The 18,288-nt window shown below is 46.5% G+C and overlaps 9 protein-coding genes across 9 annotated transcripts; 5 read left to right on the forward strand and 4 right to left on the reverse strand.

Moving 5' to 3' along the window:
* The first annotated feature begins 701 nt into the window (after nucleotides 1-701).
* On the forward strand, nucleotides 702-1,365 carry V1513DRAFT_443670 (uncharacterized protein). Its single transcript, XM_066897853.1, has one exon. It carries the CDS (start codon nucleotides 781-783, stop codon nucleotides 1,303-1,305), a length of 525 nt encoding a protein of 174 aa, XP_066753857.1. The 5' UTR covers nucleotides 702-780; the 3' UTR covers nucleotides 1,306-1,365.
* On the reverse strand, nucleotides 1,291-6,239 carry V1513DRAFT_443671 (uncharacterized protein). The gene is made up of 7 exons (XM_066897854.1): nucleotides 5,835-6,239; nucleotides 5,669-5,775; nucleotides 4,733-5,615; nucleotides 4,349-4,680; nucleotides 3,144-4,301; nucleotides 2,940-3,089; nucleotides 1,291-2,886 (listed from the first exon to the last, which is right to left on the reverse strand). Exons 1-7 carry the CDS (start codon nucleotides 6,109-6,111, stop codon nucleotides 1,363-1,365), a joined length of 4,431 nt encoding a protein of 1,476 aa, XP_066753858.1. The 5' UTR covers nucleotides 6,112-6,239; the 3' UTR covers nucleotides 1,291-1,362.
* A 168-nt stretch (nucleotides 6,240-6,407) lies between these two features.
* Nucleotides 6,408-8,191, forward strand: V1513DRAFT_443676 (Der1-like family-domain-containing protein). The gene is made up of 5 exons (XM_066897855.1): nucleotides 6,408-6,545; nucleotides 6,623-6,771; nucleotides 6,841-6,900; nucleotides 6,953-7,047; nucleotides 7,373-8,191. Exons 1-5 carry the CDS (start codon nucleotides 6,526-6,528, stop codon nucleotides 7,865-7,867), a joined length of 819 nt encoding a protein of 272 aa, XP_066753859.1. The 5' UTR covers nucleotides 6,408-6,525; the 3' UTR covers nucleotides 7,868-8,191.
* Nucleotides 8,192-8,802: 611 nt separating this feature from the next.
* Nucleotides 8,803-10,261, forward strand: V1513DRAFT_47594 (uncharacterized protein). Its single transcript, XM_066900200.1, has 5 exons — nucleotides 8,803-8,922; nucleotides 8,991-9,134; nucleotides 9,192-9,344; nucleotides 9,403-9,486; nucleotides 9,542-10,261. Exons 1-5 carry the CDS (start codon nucleotides 8,911-8,913, stop codon nucleotides 9,857-9,859), a joined length of 711 nt encoding a protein of 236 aa, XP_066753860.1. The 5' UTR covers nucleotides 8,803-8,910; the 3' UTR covers nucleotides 9,860-10,261.
* Nucleotides 10,262-10,940: 679 nt separating this feature from the next.
* Nucleotides 10,941-11,504, reverse strand: V1513DRAFT_378431 (pre-RNA processing PIH1/Nop17-domain-containing protein; the record flags this gene model as incomplete). Its single annotated transcript, XM_066894982.1, has 3 exons — nucleotides 10,941-11,161; nucleotides 11,215-11,304; nucleotides 11,354-11,504. The coding sequence occupies 3 exons, from the start codon at nucleotides 11,502-11,504 to the stop codon at nucleotides 10,941-10,943; spliced, it is 462 nt and encodes a 153-aa protein (XP_066753861.1).
* Nucleotides 11,505-11,742: 238 nt separating this feature from the next.
* V1513DRAFT_414007 (uncharacterized protein) lies at nucleotides 11,743-13,469 on the forward strand. Its single transcript, XM_066895781.1, has 5 exons — nucleotides 11,743-12,007; nucleotides 12,112-12,185; nucleotides 12,244-12,305; nucleotides 12,364-12,952; nucleotides 13,006-13,469. Exons 1-5 carry the CDS (start codon nucleotides 11,960-11,962, stop codon nucleotides 13,022-13,024), a joined length of 792 nt encoding a protein of 263 aa, XP_066753862.1. The 5' UTR covers nucleotides 11,743-11,959; the 3' UTR covers nucleotides 13,025-13,469.
* V1513DRAFT_443690 (uncharacterized protein) lies at nucleotides 13,455-14,854 on the forward strand. Its single transcript, XM_066897856.1, has 3 exons — nucleotides 13,455-13,912; nucleotides 13,978-14,138; nucleotides 14,199-14,854. The coding sequence occupies exons 1-3, from the start codon at nucleotides 13,608-13,610 to the stop codon at nucleotides 14,738-14,740; spliced, it is 1,008 nt and encodes a 335-aa protein (XP_066753863.1). The 5' UTR covers nucleotides 13,455-13,607; the 3' UTR covers nucleotides 14,741-14,854.
* Nucleotides 14,803-15,766, reverse strand: V1513DRAFT_414012 (uncharacterized protein). Its single transcript, XM_066895782.1, has 2 exons — nucleotides 15,137-15,766; nucleotides 14,803-15,076 (listed from the first exon to the last, which is right to left on the reverse strand). The coding sequence occupies exons 1-2, from the start codon at nucleotides 15,599-15,601 to the stop codon at nucleotides 14,924-14,926; spliced, it is 618 nt and encodes a 205-aa protein (XP_066753864.1). The 5' UTR covers nucleotides 15,602-15,766; the 3' UTR covers nucleotides 14,803-14,923.
* Nucleotides 15,767-15,985: 219 nt separating this feature from the next.
* On the reverse strand, nucleotides 15,986-18,216 carry V1513DRAFT_443697 (PIG-X). The gene is made up of 4 exons (XM_066897857.1): nucleotides 17,764-18,216; nucleotides 17,561-17,694; nucleotides 17,081-17,508; nucleotides 15,986-17,026 (listed from the first exon to the last, which is right to left on the reverse strand). The coding sequence occupies exons 1-4, from the start codon at nucleotides 17,920-17,922 to the stop codon at nucleotides 16,146-16,148; spliced, it is 1,602 nt and encodes a 533-aa protein (XP_066753865.1). The 5' UTR covers nucleotides 17,923-18,216; the 3' UTR covers nucleotides 15,986-16,145.
* Between the last annotated feature and the right edge of the window lie 72 nt (nucleotides 18,217-18,288).

An 18,288-nucleotide genomic window follows, 5' to 3' on the forward strand; every position in this document is an offset into this window, starting at 1 on the left:
TTTTTGCATCGGTTATTTTAGCTGGGCGGAGTTTAAAATAGTTTCGTGTTATTCAACGTGAGTGACTGAACAAAAGTTTAGTGATTATTGTCCTTAGCTCAATATTAATTATGAACTTCCGTTGCAAAAATATGTTCAATTCTGTGTACATAGCAAATGGTAAAATCAGATTTTGCCTGCAAGGTGGCAAGACATACAATGCATGGTGCATATTCTGCTTTTAAGCGAAAATGTGGAGATGAGGCCAGCGCGGAGTTGCCAAGAGTGGACCCCAATCGGAGATGTCGGAGAGTTTAAATCGGATTGTGCCTGTTATTCCATTGAGTTCGAGAACATTTGATTTTTAGTTCCGACCGCGCGTTGGCTTCCGCTTTTGGCCAATTGTGGGTCCCGCAACTTGAACGGGGTGGACAGCCACGGTCACAACAAATGAGCCACACGTCAACCCCCACACTCCAGATCAAATAAAATTAGGTTCCACTCGCAGCACTAGCGTGATCTGTAATCCCCCGGCGTGATTGCCCCCCCTTACCACCCCAAGTCACAGCCACTACGATTCGCGCCTCACGATCATGCGCCACGGTGATGCGGAGGACGCATGACGCTAATGTGGCATGACGCAATAGAGTTAAGATCACGAGCCGCACAGCTCTACGTTGAGCGCTGGCGGGGATGATCATCCCACCTCCTCCCTTCCGGAACGGATCGTATTTAATTGTCATTCGCAACTTTTAACCTGTGGGAATAATTTTACGTTTGCTGTCGAATTTATCAACGAGCATGACTGATGCACGAAGAAAGTCAGCTATAGCAATCTCCAACGCAATCGAGTCGTCCGTCTGCACGTCCGCCGACACCGCCGGCGGCGGCGGCTTGCCGCCGCTCCCACCCGCTCGTCGTGCGTCGATATCTAGCATCGGCACCGCGGTCGAGGAAGCATTGTTCGATATGAACAACGGCCACATCAATCGTCCGGTCCTGCGCGAGAAATTGTTGAACTTAAAACACAATCCTGCGCTTGCCCGGCGGCTCGCGGAAGGCGAAATTAGCCCGGTAGAGTTTGCCAGAATGAGTAATGAGGACATGGCGAGTGCGCAGAGGAGAGAGGAGATTCAGGAGATCAAGAGGGAGAACTTGATGCAGCATGTTACTGCTGACGGGAGGTTGCCTGTTGCACAGGGGGGGCGGCGGAGAGAGAGCTTTCCCGGCGATATTTCTGCGTTGGAGGCCATGCTTGCCAGGGACAACATGGACGGGGACAGAGTACGGGATGACGAAGATGGACTCGAATATGAGGATCATTGATGTATAGTAAACTATAGTACACATGCCGATAACATATCCATTACAAATGCGTCTCTTCTACCTCTGCATGAAGTCGAAGATATTGTGGAAATCCACATATCGCCGTCCACAGTCACTCAAATACTTCCCCACAACACCCATCACAATCTCAAACGACGCACGATTGTGCTCCGCCAACGCATCAACCTCTACGTCTCCCTTTCCTTTCGCCTTGTCCACATTAAATATCGAGTCAAAGTAAAGCAATTGGTTGTATAGCATTTTATCCGTGTACTCAAACTGCATTATTCCACGACACGACTGCGCAAGACCGTCTTTCCCGATACACCGTTTGCCGTACACGCTTATCTGCCGCGTTCGGTTCCCGCATGAACTGTCGTCGCACACAACCCAACCATTGTAATACTGTGTTATTTCCCGCCGGATCTGACGTTCCAATTGCGCGACGATCGAGAACACGGCGAGATGATTCTCGCACTTGTCGCACCGAATACCGGACGGCGTGCAGATCTTGCCCGACTGCAAGAGGCCTTCGAATTGGAATTCATTCAAACACGACGGGCATCGCAACTCTAGTCGCTTGGCATCCTGGAACCGTTCGGCGTCGCTGATTGAGCTCTCCAGCGGCGCAAGGTCAAACGCCGGCCCAGCATCCCCAGAGTTGTGGAGTACGTACTTGCGAGTGTCGAGTCCGAGGCAGTCGGCAAGCCGCATCACATCCGTGCCGTTAATCGCACCGCAAAGACGTTCGATCGGCGGTAAAATCTGCTTCGCGAGATAGTACTCATGGTCGGGCTTGAGGTCTGAGCCGGCCTTCGTGACGTCCGGCGGGGGATAGGCGCGCTCGGCGAAATTACTGCCCTCTCCGCCAGCAATGATGTATGGTATAACGTCGTTCGCGAAGATTTTCTCCCCACGGGCTTTCCGTTTCAAAGCAACCTGGACCTGTGGCATCGATTTGCCGCCTTGATATTGCTCAGGCTCCTTGCCGAGTTTAGTGTACACGACAAACTTTTGAAGCAGAATAGAGTCCTTCCGGACTTGATCCCCGAGCTCCCGCAGGTACTCGTGAATCTTCTCGACGACAGTCTCTGTTGGCTCGCCCGACAAAATCCTCGTCAACACAAAACTCGACGCTTCTTTCGAAACAGCGCAGTACTCCCGCCGACGCATGTCCAGACCTTTGACTTCGACCTGCGTCTCCAGCTTGCCGTTTACCTCCACGCAATTTAACGCCGCGTATTTCTTTTTCGCGTGCATTAGCAAGCGTTGAAATACATTGTCAATGTCAATCTCGAGAAGCCGGTATCGTTCGTTCACGGCCTTCTTAAACTCATTGCCGATCTTGAGCGCGTCCGCATAGACGTCGCAGTTCGTGTTGATCATGACGGAATCGGTGTCACCGTACACGACCTTGAGTTGCATTGATTCGGCCAGCTCTTTGGTGTTGGTAAGAATCTCCCGGCCCTTGTACGTTGTTAACATTGCGAGTGGCCGAGCATAGAACCGGGATTTCGTGTACCCGAGACAACCATACATCGAGTTAGCGGTAAGCTTGAGTGCCTGCTGCTTGATGTCCCACTGCGACTGTCAGTAAGAGAATCCGCGAAGAAGGGAGTCATAAAGACGCGCACCTGTGATTTCTGGACGCCAGTGGCTTTGGGATCTTTCATCAGACTCTTGACTTGTCTGCGACGACTGACAAGAGTGGCAATCAAGTGAGGAAGAATACCCAGAGGCATATCCGAAGACGGCGGATCCGGTACCATGTCGTCCGTCTCAGTCTAGAAATGTTAAAATCACAGTGTATCTCATAGATGGGAAATGCTGTCACTTACACAATTCGAACGATCAACGGTCGTGAAACAGATATTGTACTCCTGAATAATGCTCGGATACAAACTGTTAAAATCCATAACCAACACGTATTTGTCATACAAGCCCTTCTCGGGCTCGAAAACGAGACCTCCTTTGAATTTGTCCTTTTTCTTGTTAGATCCAACGACGGCATCATCGTCGTTGTGTTCTTCGTCGTCATCCAGGTCTTGTTTCTTGTGCTGCGCAGGATTAAATTGCTGCTTGTCCGGGACAATGTACTTGTTCTTCGTGAACTCGTGCAACAAAATGTATTCGTTTCTCTCTGACCTCGTGCCGCTCATAGTCCTTGCCCAGGAATTACCTGCAAGATTAGTCAACTGCTTCGTGAGCGGCAGCATCTGGGTCTTGATCGCCACGGCAGCGATAAAATGCGTATCAAGTTCACAGTGCATCATATACTCAAACAACCCCGTCGCCGTGTCCGTCCAATTCGACAGCTTCTTCATGTCCACTTCTTCCGTCTCGTATCTGTTCACGCCGAGCACAAGACTGCACATCTCAGTAAGGCTCCAGGACTGGCATTTCGCCATTACAGACTTGCCAAGGTCGTTCGCAAGGTCGCACAAAAGTCGGCCGGCCACAACTTGTTTGTCTGCGAAAAACGCGGACGCGCCACCGCGACCGAACGAACGCGGCCACTCTGACCGTTTCACGCGGCCCATTCGGTGCCAATTTGGTACATTCCGGGCTTTGATCCGGTGCAGCAGGACGTTGAGGTCAACTGAGTCGAGGTTATGTCCCATGAACACGTCTGGATCATATTTCTGTACCCGAGCAAGGAAATTGCTGAGCAACGCTTGCTCATTTCTCTCAAGCGATATCGTACCACGGCCCTTCCGTTTAACTTCGGCCTCGAAACCAGCCGGGAATACAGAGCCGATAGGTCTCACGATCGTGAACGTGTACGGACGCAGGTTCTCCGGAGATTCGGTCGTGTCGTGATGGATGTTGTCAAACACGCGGGCACTAATGGCCACGATTTCCTGCTTGTTGTCCTTGTGGTTCATTACTGTACGGAGCGCGATGCTCATCAATGTCATCTGTGGCGCGTCTCCATCTGGAAGCGGCGTGACGGCATTTGGACTGTTGACTGCAAGCTCGACTTTGCACCAGGATGACTGTGACAATTAGTCATTTACCAATAACAAACATGCGAGAAACTTACATTTGTGATGCTCTTTGCATCGACATCCCGAAGTTCTAACCAACACGGCCCCACAATTCGCCTCATCAACACAAATTGCTCAAAAAGTGCAGTACATGTACCAAAAACGTGCGTGTACGTCTCGCCCTTTAAGTCCTGTGGGTACTGTCTATGGGAGTACGGATACAGGACCATAAGATACGAGCTCTGGTGAGGAATGTCTGGAAGATCAAATGCGTATTTACGCTCGCATGGTTTGGACCGCCATTCGATTTTGTCTTTGCTGAACAGCTTCGACACTTCGGTGTACACCTCCTGCATGGTCACCTGTTCTTCCGTCTCGATTCCGTTTACTAGAATGTTAGCCCAAAACCCTAGCTATGGTCCGTAGAAAATCACTCTTACCGACGCGATGAGATCGCGGTAGGAAGTAAAGCTTTCGCATGATACCGCTGACTTGAACCATGCAACTGACATAGGTATTCGACTTCTTATGCTTCGTCTTGCCGAAAAGTAACAAGCGATCGCCCAACTCGCAGTAATCCGTCCAGAACATTTTGACACTTCCATCGTCCTCCTCGACTTCAGATAAAGGAAGCTTTCCGACTGTTGGCGCCATATTCGGAGCTGGAGATGATGCCAATGCAACGGGAAGTGCTGAATTCATGGTCGTCCACATGTCTGAGCCTTCAACTGGGTCAGTGCGTGGGTCATCTGTGACCGACTTCGGCTTTGCTTTTGGTAGCGAAGGCTTAGATGCGGATATGTTGACACTCATGACAGGAATATTTGTGGATGCACCAGTAGGTCTCTCGATTGCCAGATCTTCCCCCTGCTCGTCTTCTTCCTCTTCGACTTGCTCATCCTCAGCATTGAATACGACGTTTGACCGGTCAAAGGTACCATTATCACTCATATTGGAATCGTCATGGTCGGAAACCTGCTCGAACCTTTTATAACTTTTGGACTTGGACTTTAACTCACTCGGTGACGACGGCAAGTTCATTGTGTGGTCAGTCTCCTCCATCTTTACGTCCATCATGTTCCCATTGTGAGGCGAGGATAGTTCGACAGGACCCGCGTCCTCTCTTGCAACGTCTGAGCTAGTCAAATTCACTGGCCTACTTCGAAGAGGAGGTGAGTCGTATTGCTTTGCAAGCGAACGAGAAAAGCTCGTGAAATTTCCTAGTCCGGACGATGTATTCCGTGTTGGCTTGCGCGTACTGGCTCTCTCGACTTCTCCTAGCAAGTTTTCCATAAAGTCCTTATCGTCCGCAGCAGCAATTCTCTAAACTCAAATTTAGCCGATATATCTCATGTCGCGCCTCTATTGATACGCACAGGTGCACCATTCTTCGGTAAGAAGGACGATTTGGACACGAACTTCTCCATCGCATTTTCCTGCTTCTTGGAGTCACCGCCTTTCTTCTCCTTTGATTTTTTCTTCTCTGTGGAATAGCCGTTAGCACCACACCATATAAATCTGTAACTATTTCAAGTTGCTCACTTCTTTTGGGACCGTCGTCGTCAGTTTCACTCTCTTCATATTCTCCAGTGTGGTCCCAATCATAGGTTCCGTTATCGGCGTATCCCAGTCCATTATCGTCGACGACAAAGTCTTCATTCATCAATCTCTTTCGAATAACTTGCTTAAACCCTGCTTCGTCAACTTCATCGTAGATTGCTTCGGATTCCTCTAGTTTGTAGGTCGACAGGCGCGACTTGCCCTCTGCCTTCAGCTTCTTCGCCTCACGTAGTAGCGCGAGACGACCGTCAGCGCCCATGTCGGCTCAAGGGTTGGTTATCTATGTACGGTGACGGCGTGATTCTTGAAATCGAGTGCGTAAGCGGAAAATCGCCGAGGGCGCTGTTGTGCCGGGAACTTTGTCAAAGGGACGGAACCGAGTACAAAGGAAAGAAGAGAGACGCGTGCGACGCGAACAGAACGCGTCAAATCAATTATGCGTGCGACACGCTGCACTTGTGCAAACAAGGGCTAAGGAATACGGTGGATCCAGCTGGCCATCAGGGTTTGGGGATGCTGTGGTGCTCAACCGAGATCATTCGACGTTCGAGGCCAGTCGTTGCTTAATCTGCTGGAGATCAAACCACACTACTGCTCAATTCTTATTCGTTTCTTCTCCTCAGTGAGAAAATTTTCGACTGTGAATTAACTGGTTCACTGGGACGACATATCAATGGCCAACGAGATTGTAGAGTAAGTCCGACAGTTTACTCTTTAGGTCTAGATCTGCATTCAGTTTGAAAAGATTTTGCCAACACCTTTGCCAATAGTTTCATATACTCGGTTCCGCCAATAACACGGGTGTTCCTTCTCGGAACGATAGGCACGACCTTCGGCATTCTTCTGAATGTCATTTCGCCGGCTTTGCTTCTTAATTACTGGCCATTGACTGTATATAAGTTGCAATTATGGAGGCCACGTAAGTCGATTTCGACTTGTTAGGGTGACTATGATAGTATTTGAGCGCGTACTTACTTTGTTGCCTCAGTCACAGCTTTCTTTGTTGTTGGCGGAGATCCCATGTCAAAATTGATGGAGATTTATATGTGTAAGTATACATTAGCGTTGTGATTCAAGGATAGGTTTAACTGTACTATTAGTTTATACTTATAGCAAAGATGTCGAGATGGAAAAGTTTCGAGGATATACAGCAGACTACATCTATTTCCTAACACTTCTCGGCAGTGTTATTGCTGTAAGTTGTGTTTTTGTTTAGCTTTGCCGATTTTGTATACATCATTTCAATTTGAGTACTCCTGTTTCTGCCCCAAGGCCTTTATGCTCCATAGGTTTCTGGGTTCTGGTGATGGAGAAGATTGAGCCCTGTGTATGATTCTCTGAGTCAATCATTCGCATATAATTGAGAATTCATATGCAGGGATCGTGGGCGCTGTTATGAGAAACCTGCCTGCACGATTAATTGCTGGTGGTCGTGGTCGTGGCTCCCTACATCTTGCTATCTATATTACATTTTCTTCATCTTAGAATATTGGACTATGTTATTTAACTAGCATTTTTAGGGTTTGAATTACTTCACCGGTGGATTGGCATATTTGGCGCCTTTATTGGTTGCTCTTACGCATACATGGTCACAATACAATCCTGAGCGGATTGTGAAGTTTTATTTTGGTATCACGTTCAAGGCAAAGTACCTTCCGGCTGTTCTCCTTGCGTTTAAACTGCTTATTGGGGGTCAGTCGTCATTTCTCATATCAGTAACCGGCGTGGTCGCGTCCTACTTGTATCAACACTTGGAGATGTCGCAGCCAGGCAGCCCACCAAGCCCTATTATCCAGACTCCGCAATGGTTGAAGAAGTTGTTGCCTGCGGCGTGGTCTGTTGAATCTGGATGGACAACAGATACTAGACATGTGCAAAGGCCGTTTGGACGTGCGTACTATCCGAGTGCTCCCGCAGCATCTGGAAGGCCCGGAAGTACGTCATCTAATTCACGGCCAGAGGGATCAAGTGTATCATTTAGATGGGGTAGGGGTCATAGGCTGGGTGGGTCATAAAGTGTTCGTGTCCCAGTAATGGAGTTGATTTTAGATGTGTGTATTTGGACACTTATAATTGCAATTGGTCAGAATTTTCGTTATGTATATTCCAGGGATATGTTAGTGGAGTTTAGAGGAAAGTGATATGCTTCATATTATTGATGGTGTCGCGGTATTGGCATTGCGCTTGGTAATTTCAACGAATAAGATAATTTTTATGTATATTGTCGGTTATCTCAGACTTCACCTCGTATTTCTGCCACTCCAATAGAGGTATCGGCCGTGCAAGAGGCATATTTGATATGATCATTTATCTCAATACTATCTGGACAGCAATTTAAACATGATAGTATATTCAAAGTAGTAGTCACTGTTTGGAGGTTTTACAAGCATCTTGGATATCTTTGTAGCCGTTCCCGTTCCCGTTCTGCATCGACACCATCGCGCGATTCCGCTGCCTCCACTTCCAGTACCCCTCTGCCGTCGATTGCGCGCTGCAAGGTTATATTGCATAATTTTCGTATTTCTCAGCGTTGACTATCAATTCAAACTCTCCAGTCTTCAATCCCACGCGACAGGGGTTATGATTCGATTCTATGCCATCCGGTAGGCGGTAAACCAATCAAGCTCACAGCTCAATGATATATGTCGTGTTCTATCATCGACCATATAGTCCCACATAAGTGCATATTGATTTAATTAGCTGAAGTCCTCTAAAGAAGTGGTGCTGGACAGATGAGAGATAAATTTACGTGTGGCACTACTCAAAACCTCGGAGACAGGAAACTCAAACTGGAAATTTAAGTTTGTCCTGATTAAATGCAATGCAAGCTATTAAGCATTTGCAAACTTATCCGCGTATATCCTGTACTGGCTCGGGTAATTTGCGACGAACTCGCGTACGTTTCATACCGGGAGTTTAGATCTCCCAAACGCGACGTCAACATGTACAAATTTTTTTGTCGGATAATTAATAGGACACTGGAATTTATGCGAAATGCCTGCACCCACAGCTCTACGCGAGAAGCCTGCCGAAATAGTGGCTGAAAAGATAGAGGTTGATGATTATGATGGTAACTAGCAATTTTATCTTGCTTTCGAGGACACAGCCGGTGGAGGAAGAGGGTCTAACCATCGCAAGGTAGATAACGAGGTTTTGATCGATGCTCTTGCAACTACGACCTCAGGTCTAGGTGAAGGGACCGAAGTCCCTACTGCTTCTGCAGTTGGCATGGAAATTGACCTTGACGGACGGCCGAAGTTTGGAAGTGCAAAGGAGAGACGGGTGCGTAAACATAATCGCTGGACATAGATCAGTAATTAATTGCATTATGTAATATAGGTTCGCGTAAAATCACAATCACGAAAGGTGCCCGTTCCACCACATAGAATGACTCCATTGAAGGGCGTGTGGACGAAGATATACCCACCACTGGTTGAGCATCTGAAATTACAAGTGAGAATGAACATTCGAACAAAGACTGTAGAATTAAGGGTATATATGGCGATGTGGTACCTATACAGGAGACGGCATGCTGACGGAATGAAAATAGACAAATAGACAGACTGATGATGCCGGTGCTATTCAGAAGGGTGCCGACTTTATTAAAGCATTTACCCTTGGTTTCGACGTCGACGTAAGTTTGTTTCCTCCAAACGCTTGGTCGTCATTTCCGAACTAACTCTTTCTAGGACGCTATTGCGCTTCTTCGACTAGACGATCTGTATATCGAATCCTTTGAAATCAAAGATGTCAAGTCTCTCCAGGGTGACCATCTCGCCCGTGCGATCGGCCGAATAGCAGGCAAAGATGGTAAAACCAAGTTCGCTATCGAGAACGCTACACGAACGCGAATAGTCCTTGCAGATAGCAAGATTCACATATTGGGAGGGTTTCAGAATATCAGAATGGCACGAGAATCCGTCGTCAGTTTAATTTTAGGTAGCCCACCGGGCAAAGTGTACGGAAATCTTAGAGTTGTGGCGTCGCGGTTAAAGGAGCGGTTTTAGTCTTCTGTTTCGCTTGGTTTTCTAGGGTACACTGCATGGCTTACTAGTTTCCGGTTTCCAGAGTGTGCATTTGCACTGAATTTTATTAGTGGTAATTGATTTCATAATTATTTCACATAATGGCAGAAATCCAGGCGATGGCGCTGCAAAGCGATGTTCAGTGTTGCCATTCACAACAATTTAATTCGTCGTTCCGTTCATATCGAGACTTGCTTCGGATTTTAGGAAGTGTATATCAGTATCAGCAGCGGCATCTCTACTAGCTGTTCTCAAATTGCGATTGCATTTCTCGGTAGTATTGAACCCACGTTATCATCTACCAATTAATACCAGTGGACCATACCGCATATTCCACAATCTAGATCGACCTCTGCTATGGCGTGGGCCCAGTCCAGCACGGACTGAGAATACAACTCGGTCTCGCTTCGTGTGTTATCAAGTTTTTGATATGTTACGGCCAATCATAAAAATATGGACAAGTTGTTTGTGTCCATTGCAAAGAATACCTGCATCTTTTCTAAGTTCGCCCCGGGAGGAACCATGACCTCAACATCTTTCGACATAGACCCTTGTAGTTTGATAACTAACAGCTGTGGGCTAACCAATTCCAAGATTGCTGAGGAAAGCGCCTTTGTGTCGTCTGATGTCACCGAGACTTGATACATGGGAAACAATGTTCTTTGCAGATTTCTGACATTCACATTAGATGGCTTTGCCTTGTTATCTGGTGGAGTTGGCGTCAAGTCTTCTGATGACTTGGTATAAATCTCTTCAATAACTAATTTCTTCGAATTTTTGTTCACCATGTTCGGAAGTAACGAAATACCATTGGCGCCCTGGTCCGCATCCTGTTCGACAAATAACAAAGAGTTATTGGACTCGGCCATTGTCTGGGACGATGGTTCCTTTATACTATTATTGGCATTCTGCAGGTGGTCATCATTCGTTATATTCTTTGCGAGATCATCTAATGTCGAAGCAATGGTAGGTTTAGTCGTTGCAGCGTCGTCATTCAGGACTGACTTATATGATGCTGCTTCATCACGATATACAATTGGGACTCCCATAGGGCCTTTCCACTTTAATTTCGGTAGCTTATAGTCTGCAAAAAAAATGTCAGCGCATTCAAGAGTATCCAGTCATTGGTCGACAAAATACCTCGAGAAAAAACTGTTCCTGCATGGTGCTCTGCTACCTCTAAACAAGACTCGATGAGGACGAGGCGGACGTTACTGTCACGAAGAGCGTATTGGAGTATTTTCGTGTTCGCACAGCAATCGTAAACCAAGCACTTCGACCCAGCTAGATAATCGCAGTTAGTCTAGCTCTCGCGCCACATGTAGACACATCAATACCTTTATCCGTATCTTCTCTTGCCGACGACACAATGACCGGTATGGCCCAATCATCACGCATTATTGCCTCTTCAATTTTCTCAAATCCGCCTTTGAAGTTGTTAGAACACATTAGCACAATTTCGAGTTGTCTTAATACTTGGCGCTTCAGGAACACGCTTATTGTAGCATATGTTCAAAAATACTTTTGTGCCCGCTGAAGCCGTGGGATCCGTCGTTGGAATCTGCAATGCTGTCTTCACTACAAACCCCGGTGATGGGACCAACGAATATTCGCCTTCATTCAGCATAGTGAGCGTTGTATTCCGTACCGATACGGATCTCGATCAACTTGAATCGGAGCAATAGTGTATTGGATTACTTCGACGATAAGTCCATGGTTCTGTGGTCTGGTGCGGCGCTATAGCGTACGTGGCTGTGCACCGATTGTGGCAGTGTAACCACCCACCTTCGCGTACTTGCAACACTAAATACGCACAACACGACCGAGTGATGCAGAACTGTATCCGTGACATCCGTTGCGCGTAACGTCAGTCAGTCGTCAGCGCTGCGGCCTCAGCGCACCGTCATCAGTTCGAGGCTACGACGCTCTCACCTTGCATTGCCGGTTTTTCTCTCATCCCCGTTATTATTTAATCACAAGAGACTTACTTCATTCTTTGTGTTATTGACTCTATTGGAAGTAATCTGAATCCGTGTGACTACTATATATAGCTGCGACTGATATCATAATTCTGCCACAACGATGAGTTGGTCCGGGTTTAAGAAGGCAGTGAATCGTGCCGGTACAACTGTATGTGGTTTCGGTTTAGTTTATGTGCCTGAAACAAGTTTATCTGCTCCCTTTCGCAGGAAGAGCGATCGTGGATATGTCGGACTAACGGAAGGACTGTGCAGGTCATGATGAAGACAGGTCAGATTGAAAAAACGATTGACAGGGAGTTTGAGCTAGAAGAACGCAGGTTCAGAACGTGAGTACTTGTCTGGAGATGTTAAGCTCGAATATGGATGCTGAGTAAAGAATTTCAGTCTCGAATCGGCCGCCAACAAGTTACAGAAGGAAGCCAAAGGTTACCTCGATTCGCTACGAGGTGCGTAGATTATGGCATTTTGATGATATGAATGAGAACGGCTGACAGTTTTGGATAGCTATGACTGCTGCTCAGACACGTATCGCTGAAACGATTGACGCTTTCTACGGAGAGGCCGGCGTCAACGATGGTGTGAGCAAATTCTACCGCACGGCGGTCGAAGATCTCGACGCCGACACCGTCAAAGCCTTGGATGGTCCGTACCGTGCGACAGTTTTAGAACCCATTTCCCGATTCTGCTCCTACTTTCCGGATATTAACGACGCGATCAAGAAGCGCAACCACAAGCTGCTGGATTACGATGCCATGAGGTCTAAAGTCAAAAAGCTCATCGACAAACCATCTGATGATGTCCAGAAGTTACCAAAGGCTGAGAAAGATGCCGAGACTGCCAAACAGATTTACGAGGACTTAAATAATCAACTCATCAGCGAATTGCCTCAGTTGATTGACTTGCGTGTTCCATACCTCGATCCGTCATTTGAGGCTCTCGTTAAGATCCAGCTTAAATTTTGCTCGGAGGCATACACTAGAATGGCTCAGGTGCAGCAGTATTTGGATCCAAGTACTAGAGAGGAGTACGCTGGTGGTTTCCTAGATAGTAGAGTCGAGCAGGTTTTGCAGGGCATGAGAGATTTGTCCATCACGTAAGTTCCACATTATTGCAACAGGAGAAATCATCGTGTACTAACTCGATTAGGGGAATGTCCGCGTCATAAATTATGCGCCTTGAGTTTCTTGTTGCGTCTTAGGATAGTATATTGATCGTGGATTGTGTTAGTTGTATATGGTAAAGCGTTCAGTAGTGCATTTTTTTTGTTTTTGTATGATTACACAATAGCAGTGTCACATTTGTCATTATCTCTTTATAATCTTTATAATATCAGTTTCGACGTTCGACGTAGAGCATTTCCATTGGTGGCAAATGTATTGCGGATGGTAAGTCGCAACCTGCGCTCGGACATGCTCTACTGTGCGTCTACTTGTGACGAACCTCAATACGTTATTCCTGCCACTTTCGTTGGAGGACTGTGTAACTGAATTGTAAAGTAGATGGTAAAGGAACGAGCATTATGTCATTGAGTGTCGAAAGTCATGAACGCTATGATACGTGGCTTCCAGAACTCCCAACGAACACCATAAAGGCCACGCGTACCACATTAGTCCCGGCCGTTTTAGCCGTCGTTGGCAGCTGCTTCCAGTATCGGCTGTTTCCAGGAACTAGATGTGACACCTACTACACTGAAGCGCTATATTTGAAGCCAGTAAAAAATAATAGCAAGGCATTAGGAAATACTCTGCATGAAGATCAAAGCAATACAGTTAGTGGAGATCATTGTCTTGATTCTAGCCCTTCCACAGTCGATCTCAGCCTTTGGAGGTGACAAAAGAGGGCTATTATCAAAAGTACAGACTTTAACATTACGAAAAGATGTCATGACTACAGGTAGGCGCCTGAAGCCTATTCCCCAGCTGAAAGTGGTTGGTGGGGATGCTAAAGATCTGTACGAAGTCGAGGTCATGCAATGCAGGAACATGGGATCTGGAGAGGGAGGCAGCGAGGACGTGCAATGGAAGTGCTCAGCGGACATTCCTGGATACTTCAGGTGAGTGGTCAGCCATCAGGTTACATTGCCAGACAGAGAAATATTTATCTAACGGTAATATCTAGGCTTGGTAAGACAGAGGTAGTCTGCGAAGGATATTCGTCTGCAGATGATCCGCATATTTTACGCGGATCTTGCGGTGTGGAATATACCATACATCTGACAGATGCGGGCTATGCTCGGTATGGGAAACCGAGCTACTTCAAATCTTATGGTAGACCTGACTGTAAGTGCAGGTCTTTCGTGCTGAATCGCATTGAAGCTAACCGCCGGTGTGTGGATTTAGACTCTTCGTATTTGTCGACTCTGCTAATGTTCCTTGGCTTCATAGCCTTGGCATACTATGTGGTGTGGAACTTTTCGAGTCGAGCAAATATCAGCCCAACACCTGCGCGACGCCGACCAACACGTTCATTTTTTGGAAGCTGGTTTGATAATGACAACGATACCGGAGGAGACGGCGGGCCACCTCCACCGCCTTATTCTCGTTATGATAATGGTAATGGGAGCGGCAAGTGGTTTTCATCTACACAAGGCGATCAACGAAGACAATGGCAGCAATATCAACAAGAAAGTCAATGGAGACCGGGATTTTGGTCTGGTTTAGGAGCGGGGGCAGCTGCTACGGCGCTGTATCATCGATTCGCCAATTCCGGGACTACTACCTCCGAGAACGCTACGTTTTATGATGATTATGGCTCTGGGGCAAGACGATACGGGTCTTCATTCGGTGGCCGAAGCGCTTGGACAAGCTCAAGCTCGGTATCAAGAGATCGTGACTCCCGCGACAGACCGTCAACAGGATTCGGTGGCACTTCTAGGAGATAACTTATATGATGAGATAATTACTTGGATTCTAGAACATGGTGGTGCCATGAGGTAAAATACGATTGACTTTGTAATTTGTGCAAATTATCTTATCAATACATGCTTTGCTATTTACATGACTACTAAAATTGTTTCCCCATAAAACCGATGTAGCAGATACATATCAAAATTCCGTAGAGACTACTATGCACTTGCAGCAGCGACAACCATTGCTGCACCAAAGGCAACCTTGAACGACAGGTTCTCCAAAATTAATTCCTTATTTCCGTAGCGCTTTTTTGCCCACGTGTAAAATCGATTATATGGCAGCGTGATCACCCGTCGGCTGGCTAGGAACTGTGCAATATGTCAGTCACTTCGCGGGTATGGCAAGCGTCGACGAAGATTAATACTCACTTGGAGAAATAGATATGTACTTCCTGCTAGGAACGCGAGTACGCGACTGAATTTGCCAATCAATAATCCAACAAATAGTCCAGTGAAACTGCCAATGGCAAGCTCCCGATAGTCAAGACCACCTAATTTCCTGGGCTCATCTGAGAGGATTTCTTGGGCAACTGTCGCACTTGAATCTGAGTAGTGCTTGCGACCACCAGTAGCATCGCACCGAATGGTTGAGGATCCTGACGTCGCGAACAATGTGATGGCCGACACCGACGAATACAGAACACCACGTCTCCAATTAATGGATGAATTAGTCTGATAAAGTCGTGCTTTAGTCGCTGACTGCTGTCGCCCGAAAATTCGAGTCGCGTTTTGACCAAATCGCGAACTAGTTGATTTGGCAAGTAACGAAGATGGTGGAGCGACTCGAGCACAGATAGGAAACACGCCGGTCTTAAACATCGAGAAGATGCCCATTGCGTAAGAAATTCTGATGGCTATTTGCCAGAGATCGCCTGTGACATACGCTAGCGCACGGATATCTTAACAATGTATATGGGAGTGGTGTGTATGATAGGTCTTGTGTCTGCGATTCTGCTGTGCTCGACTCTCGTGGACAACGATCGTGACGTCACAGGTACAAGCCCCGCTCTAAACGGGAAAGCCTACAAATTACCCTTGGGATTCATTCTACTGGCAGAGTTTGGCATCAGTAGGAATGATACCGAAACATGGAGAGAGCGCGTATTTGCCAATGCGGCGATTAGGCTTATCGAGGACCTAGGCTTAGCATCGAAATCAGCAGACTACTATCTACCAGAGTGTGATGCTCAATCGATAGTTTTGCATGCACTATATGGGAAGAGAGACAATCCAACTTGGCTTCTTGACATTAGTTAAAACAATCTACTAAATATGATTGCTGAGAGTCTTGCGAGAAGAGTATACGACAAAGATAATTTGCTACAAAATCTGTACACAATTCTCTAAATTATGTCTATCCATCAAATGCTGTCATTCACTACTCTGTCTTCGGTCCCTTTTTTTCCAACTTATCCTGATCAGGTTTGACGCCTGGAGCGTTCCGAATTCCACCATCGCGTCTAAATCCAAGAAACGCTTTGTAGAAAATCCACATGCACCCTAGTAATATAACAATGACTGTCCATGGTTGGACATATTTGTAAGTTTCTAATGGAACCACTGGGATGTTGAGGTTGGTGACTAAATATGTCTTATTGACTGGATTTGAGATTGTCTGGTTAGGGTGCAGGTAATAAAACATTGTGCCGGGATCGAACAAGTATTCATGACCAAGGCCGTTGCTGTCGAAAGGACTCGTTGTCATTTCGGACTCCGCTGAGCCGTTACATGCCCAAAATAATGTTGGCCAAGGCATGTCGTGTTTGACTACTGTGGTATTCCACTTTGGAACCTCGTACCTGGAATGCATAGGAATTTCAATATCTAGTTGCTGCATTATTCCCGGACGGAGAGGCTGTTCTGGTGGGATTAATTCTAATAGCATCGTGCTTCCCCACTTCTCAACCATCCACACTGGTATTTCCAAATCTGTCTCGCCCCATATACCGACAACTCTCTTAATGCCACCAGCTTTGGCATCAGCTAAGTCTGAGACCTGATACTTATCAACGAATATGAAGTTAGGCAGGACATAGTACCCATAGAGTCCGCATGACGTTGTTGCTTCTGACACATCTATCTCGTCGTTCTCCCCACCCACGTCTAACACGGTGATTTTTTTCCGAGGAGGTGAAATATCTCCAAGTACTGTGGTTAAATGCTTAGGATGAAGTCCGTATGGTTGCCGGAAATCAGGATAATAGACTGCTGGTTGGTAAACACTCCGATGTCTTGGAGCGAAATCAAACAACGTGGGGACTGTACTTGCATTGTTAGCCAGATTTGTAACCTAGCATCAATTAGCATGCATACCAAACTGTTCATTCTCCCCAATAACAGCCAGAATTCCACCATATGTCAATTCACCCTGGGGATCGTCCGCAATTTTTCCTAACAGGCCGACTTCGACTCTGTGATCGGGACCGCCAGCCTTAACTGTCTTCGTCCAACGCCCATAGTACCAATACGCCTCTGCTATGAGACGACCAGAAGTTTTCTTGTCTGTCGAGTTTTTGTTCATTGACAAACTTATGTAATTGGCAGTGTTCGCTTCCTCCACCTCGGCTACTATATCTTGCTGAGCATCTGAGTAATTATTCTCGATATATGCGAGCAGCTGCGAGGAATCTGTGTGCGGCGAATATAGATAATAACCGTAAGGCACCTCAATAAAAGATTCTTGGCCGATACAGGCGATGTCCGAATTCACTGACGACTGAATCCATTTGCAAAATCCGTTCCTAGACATTTGTGAGCATTCGCAGCGCTGTAGTAACGAACGGCATTGCATACCAGTTGAATATTTCGGTAGGGACCACATTAATATGTGTACCCCACGCCAATTGTCTGCTAAATGGTGCTATATGCGCGAAGTTCTCTTGTGATACTATTTCAATTCGAACGTTGTCGACCGCTTGTAGGATGCTCTGCCACATCTATCAATTGCCACTCCTCCAAAATCTTTAATGCAATATAGCACAATAAAATGTAATTACCCTCTCCTTAAGATGATCCTCAGTCACAATTAGTCTATCTTGTCTGGTTCCGGGCACATCATTCAGTGCCAGCTTGTGCTTGCTCAAATTGAGTGTGTCAGCCGTGTCACGAAATTGAGTGTGTACAATAAACGTATGGCGCTGCCTAATGGATGCCATATTACTATTGACTAGATCTAAACAAAGCAATCAAATAGTCGGAGTGTCTGGATCGTTGGAAAGCTTGGTTTGTGAAGGAAGATGGTTTGTCCTACGGTATTCCAGCTAAACTGATCTGCAACCGATGGCCACGGTTTCAAGGACATAGGGATTATTTAGCGTCCATCAAAGCGCTCTCACAGGAAATCCGCTTTCAATATTTCTACAATATACCGCCTCTACAAACTATACAGTTCAAATGTATGTAGTAATACGACTAGGCTCCGTTAGCCATTCAATTTTGTCAACTTATCATTGTAATCGAACCGAGTGAATAGGATGTGGTTCGAAATGTCAATGTTATTGCTTTAAACGTAAAAACTTCGT

This window comes from Lipomyces chichibuensis (genome assembly GCF_038497645.1).
Source record: "Lipomyces chichibuensis strain CBS 12929 unplaced genomic scaffold V1513scaffold_13, whole genome shotgun sequence".
Classification (NCBI taxonomy): Eukaryota; Fungi; Ascomycota; class Lipomycetes; order Lipomycetales; family Lipomycetaceae; genus Lipomyces; species Lipomyces chichibuensis.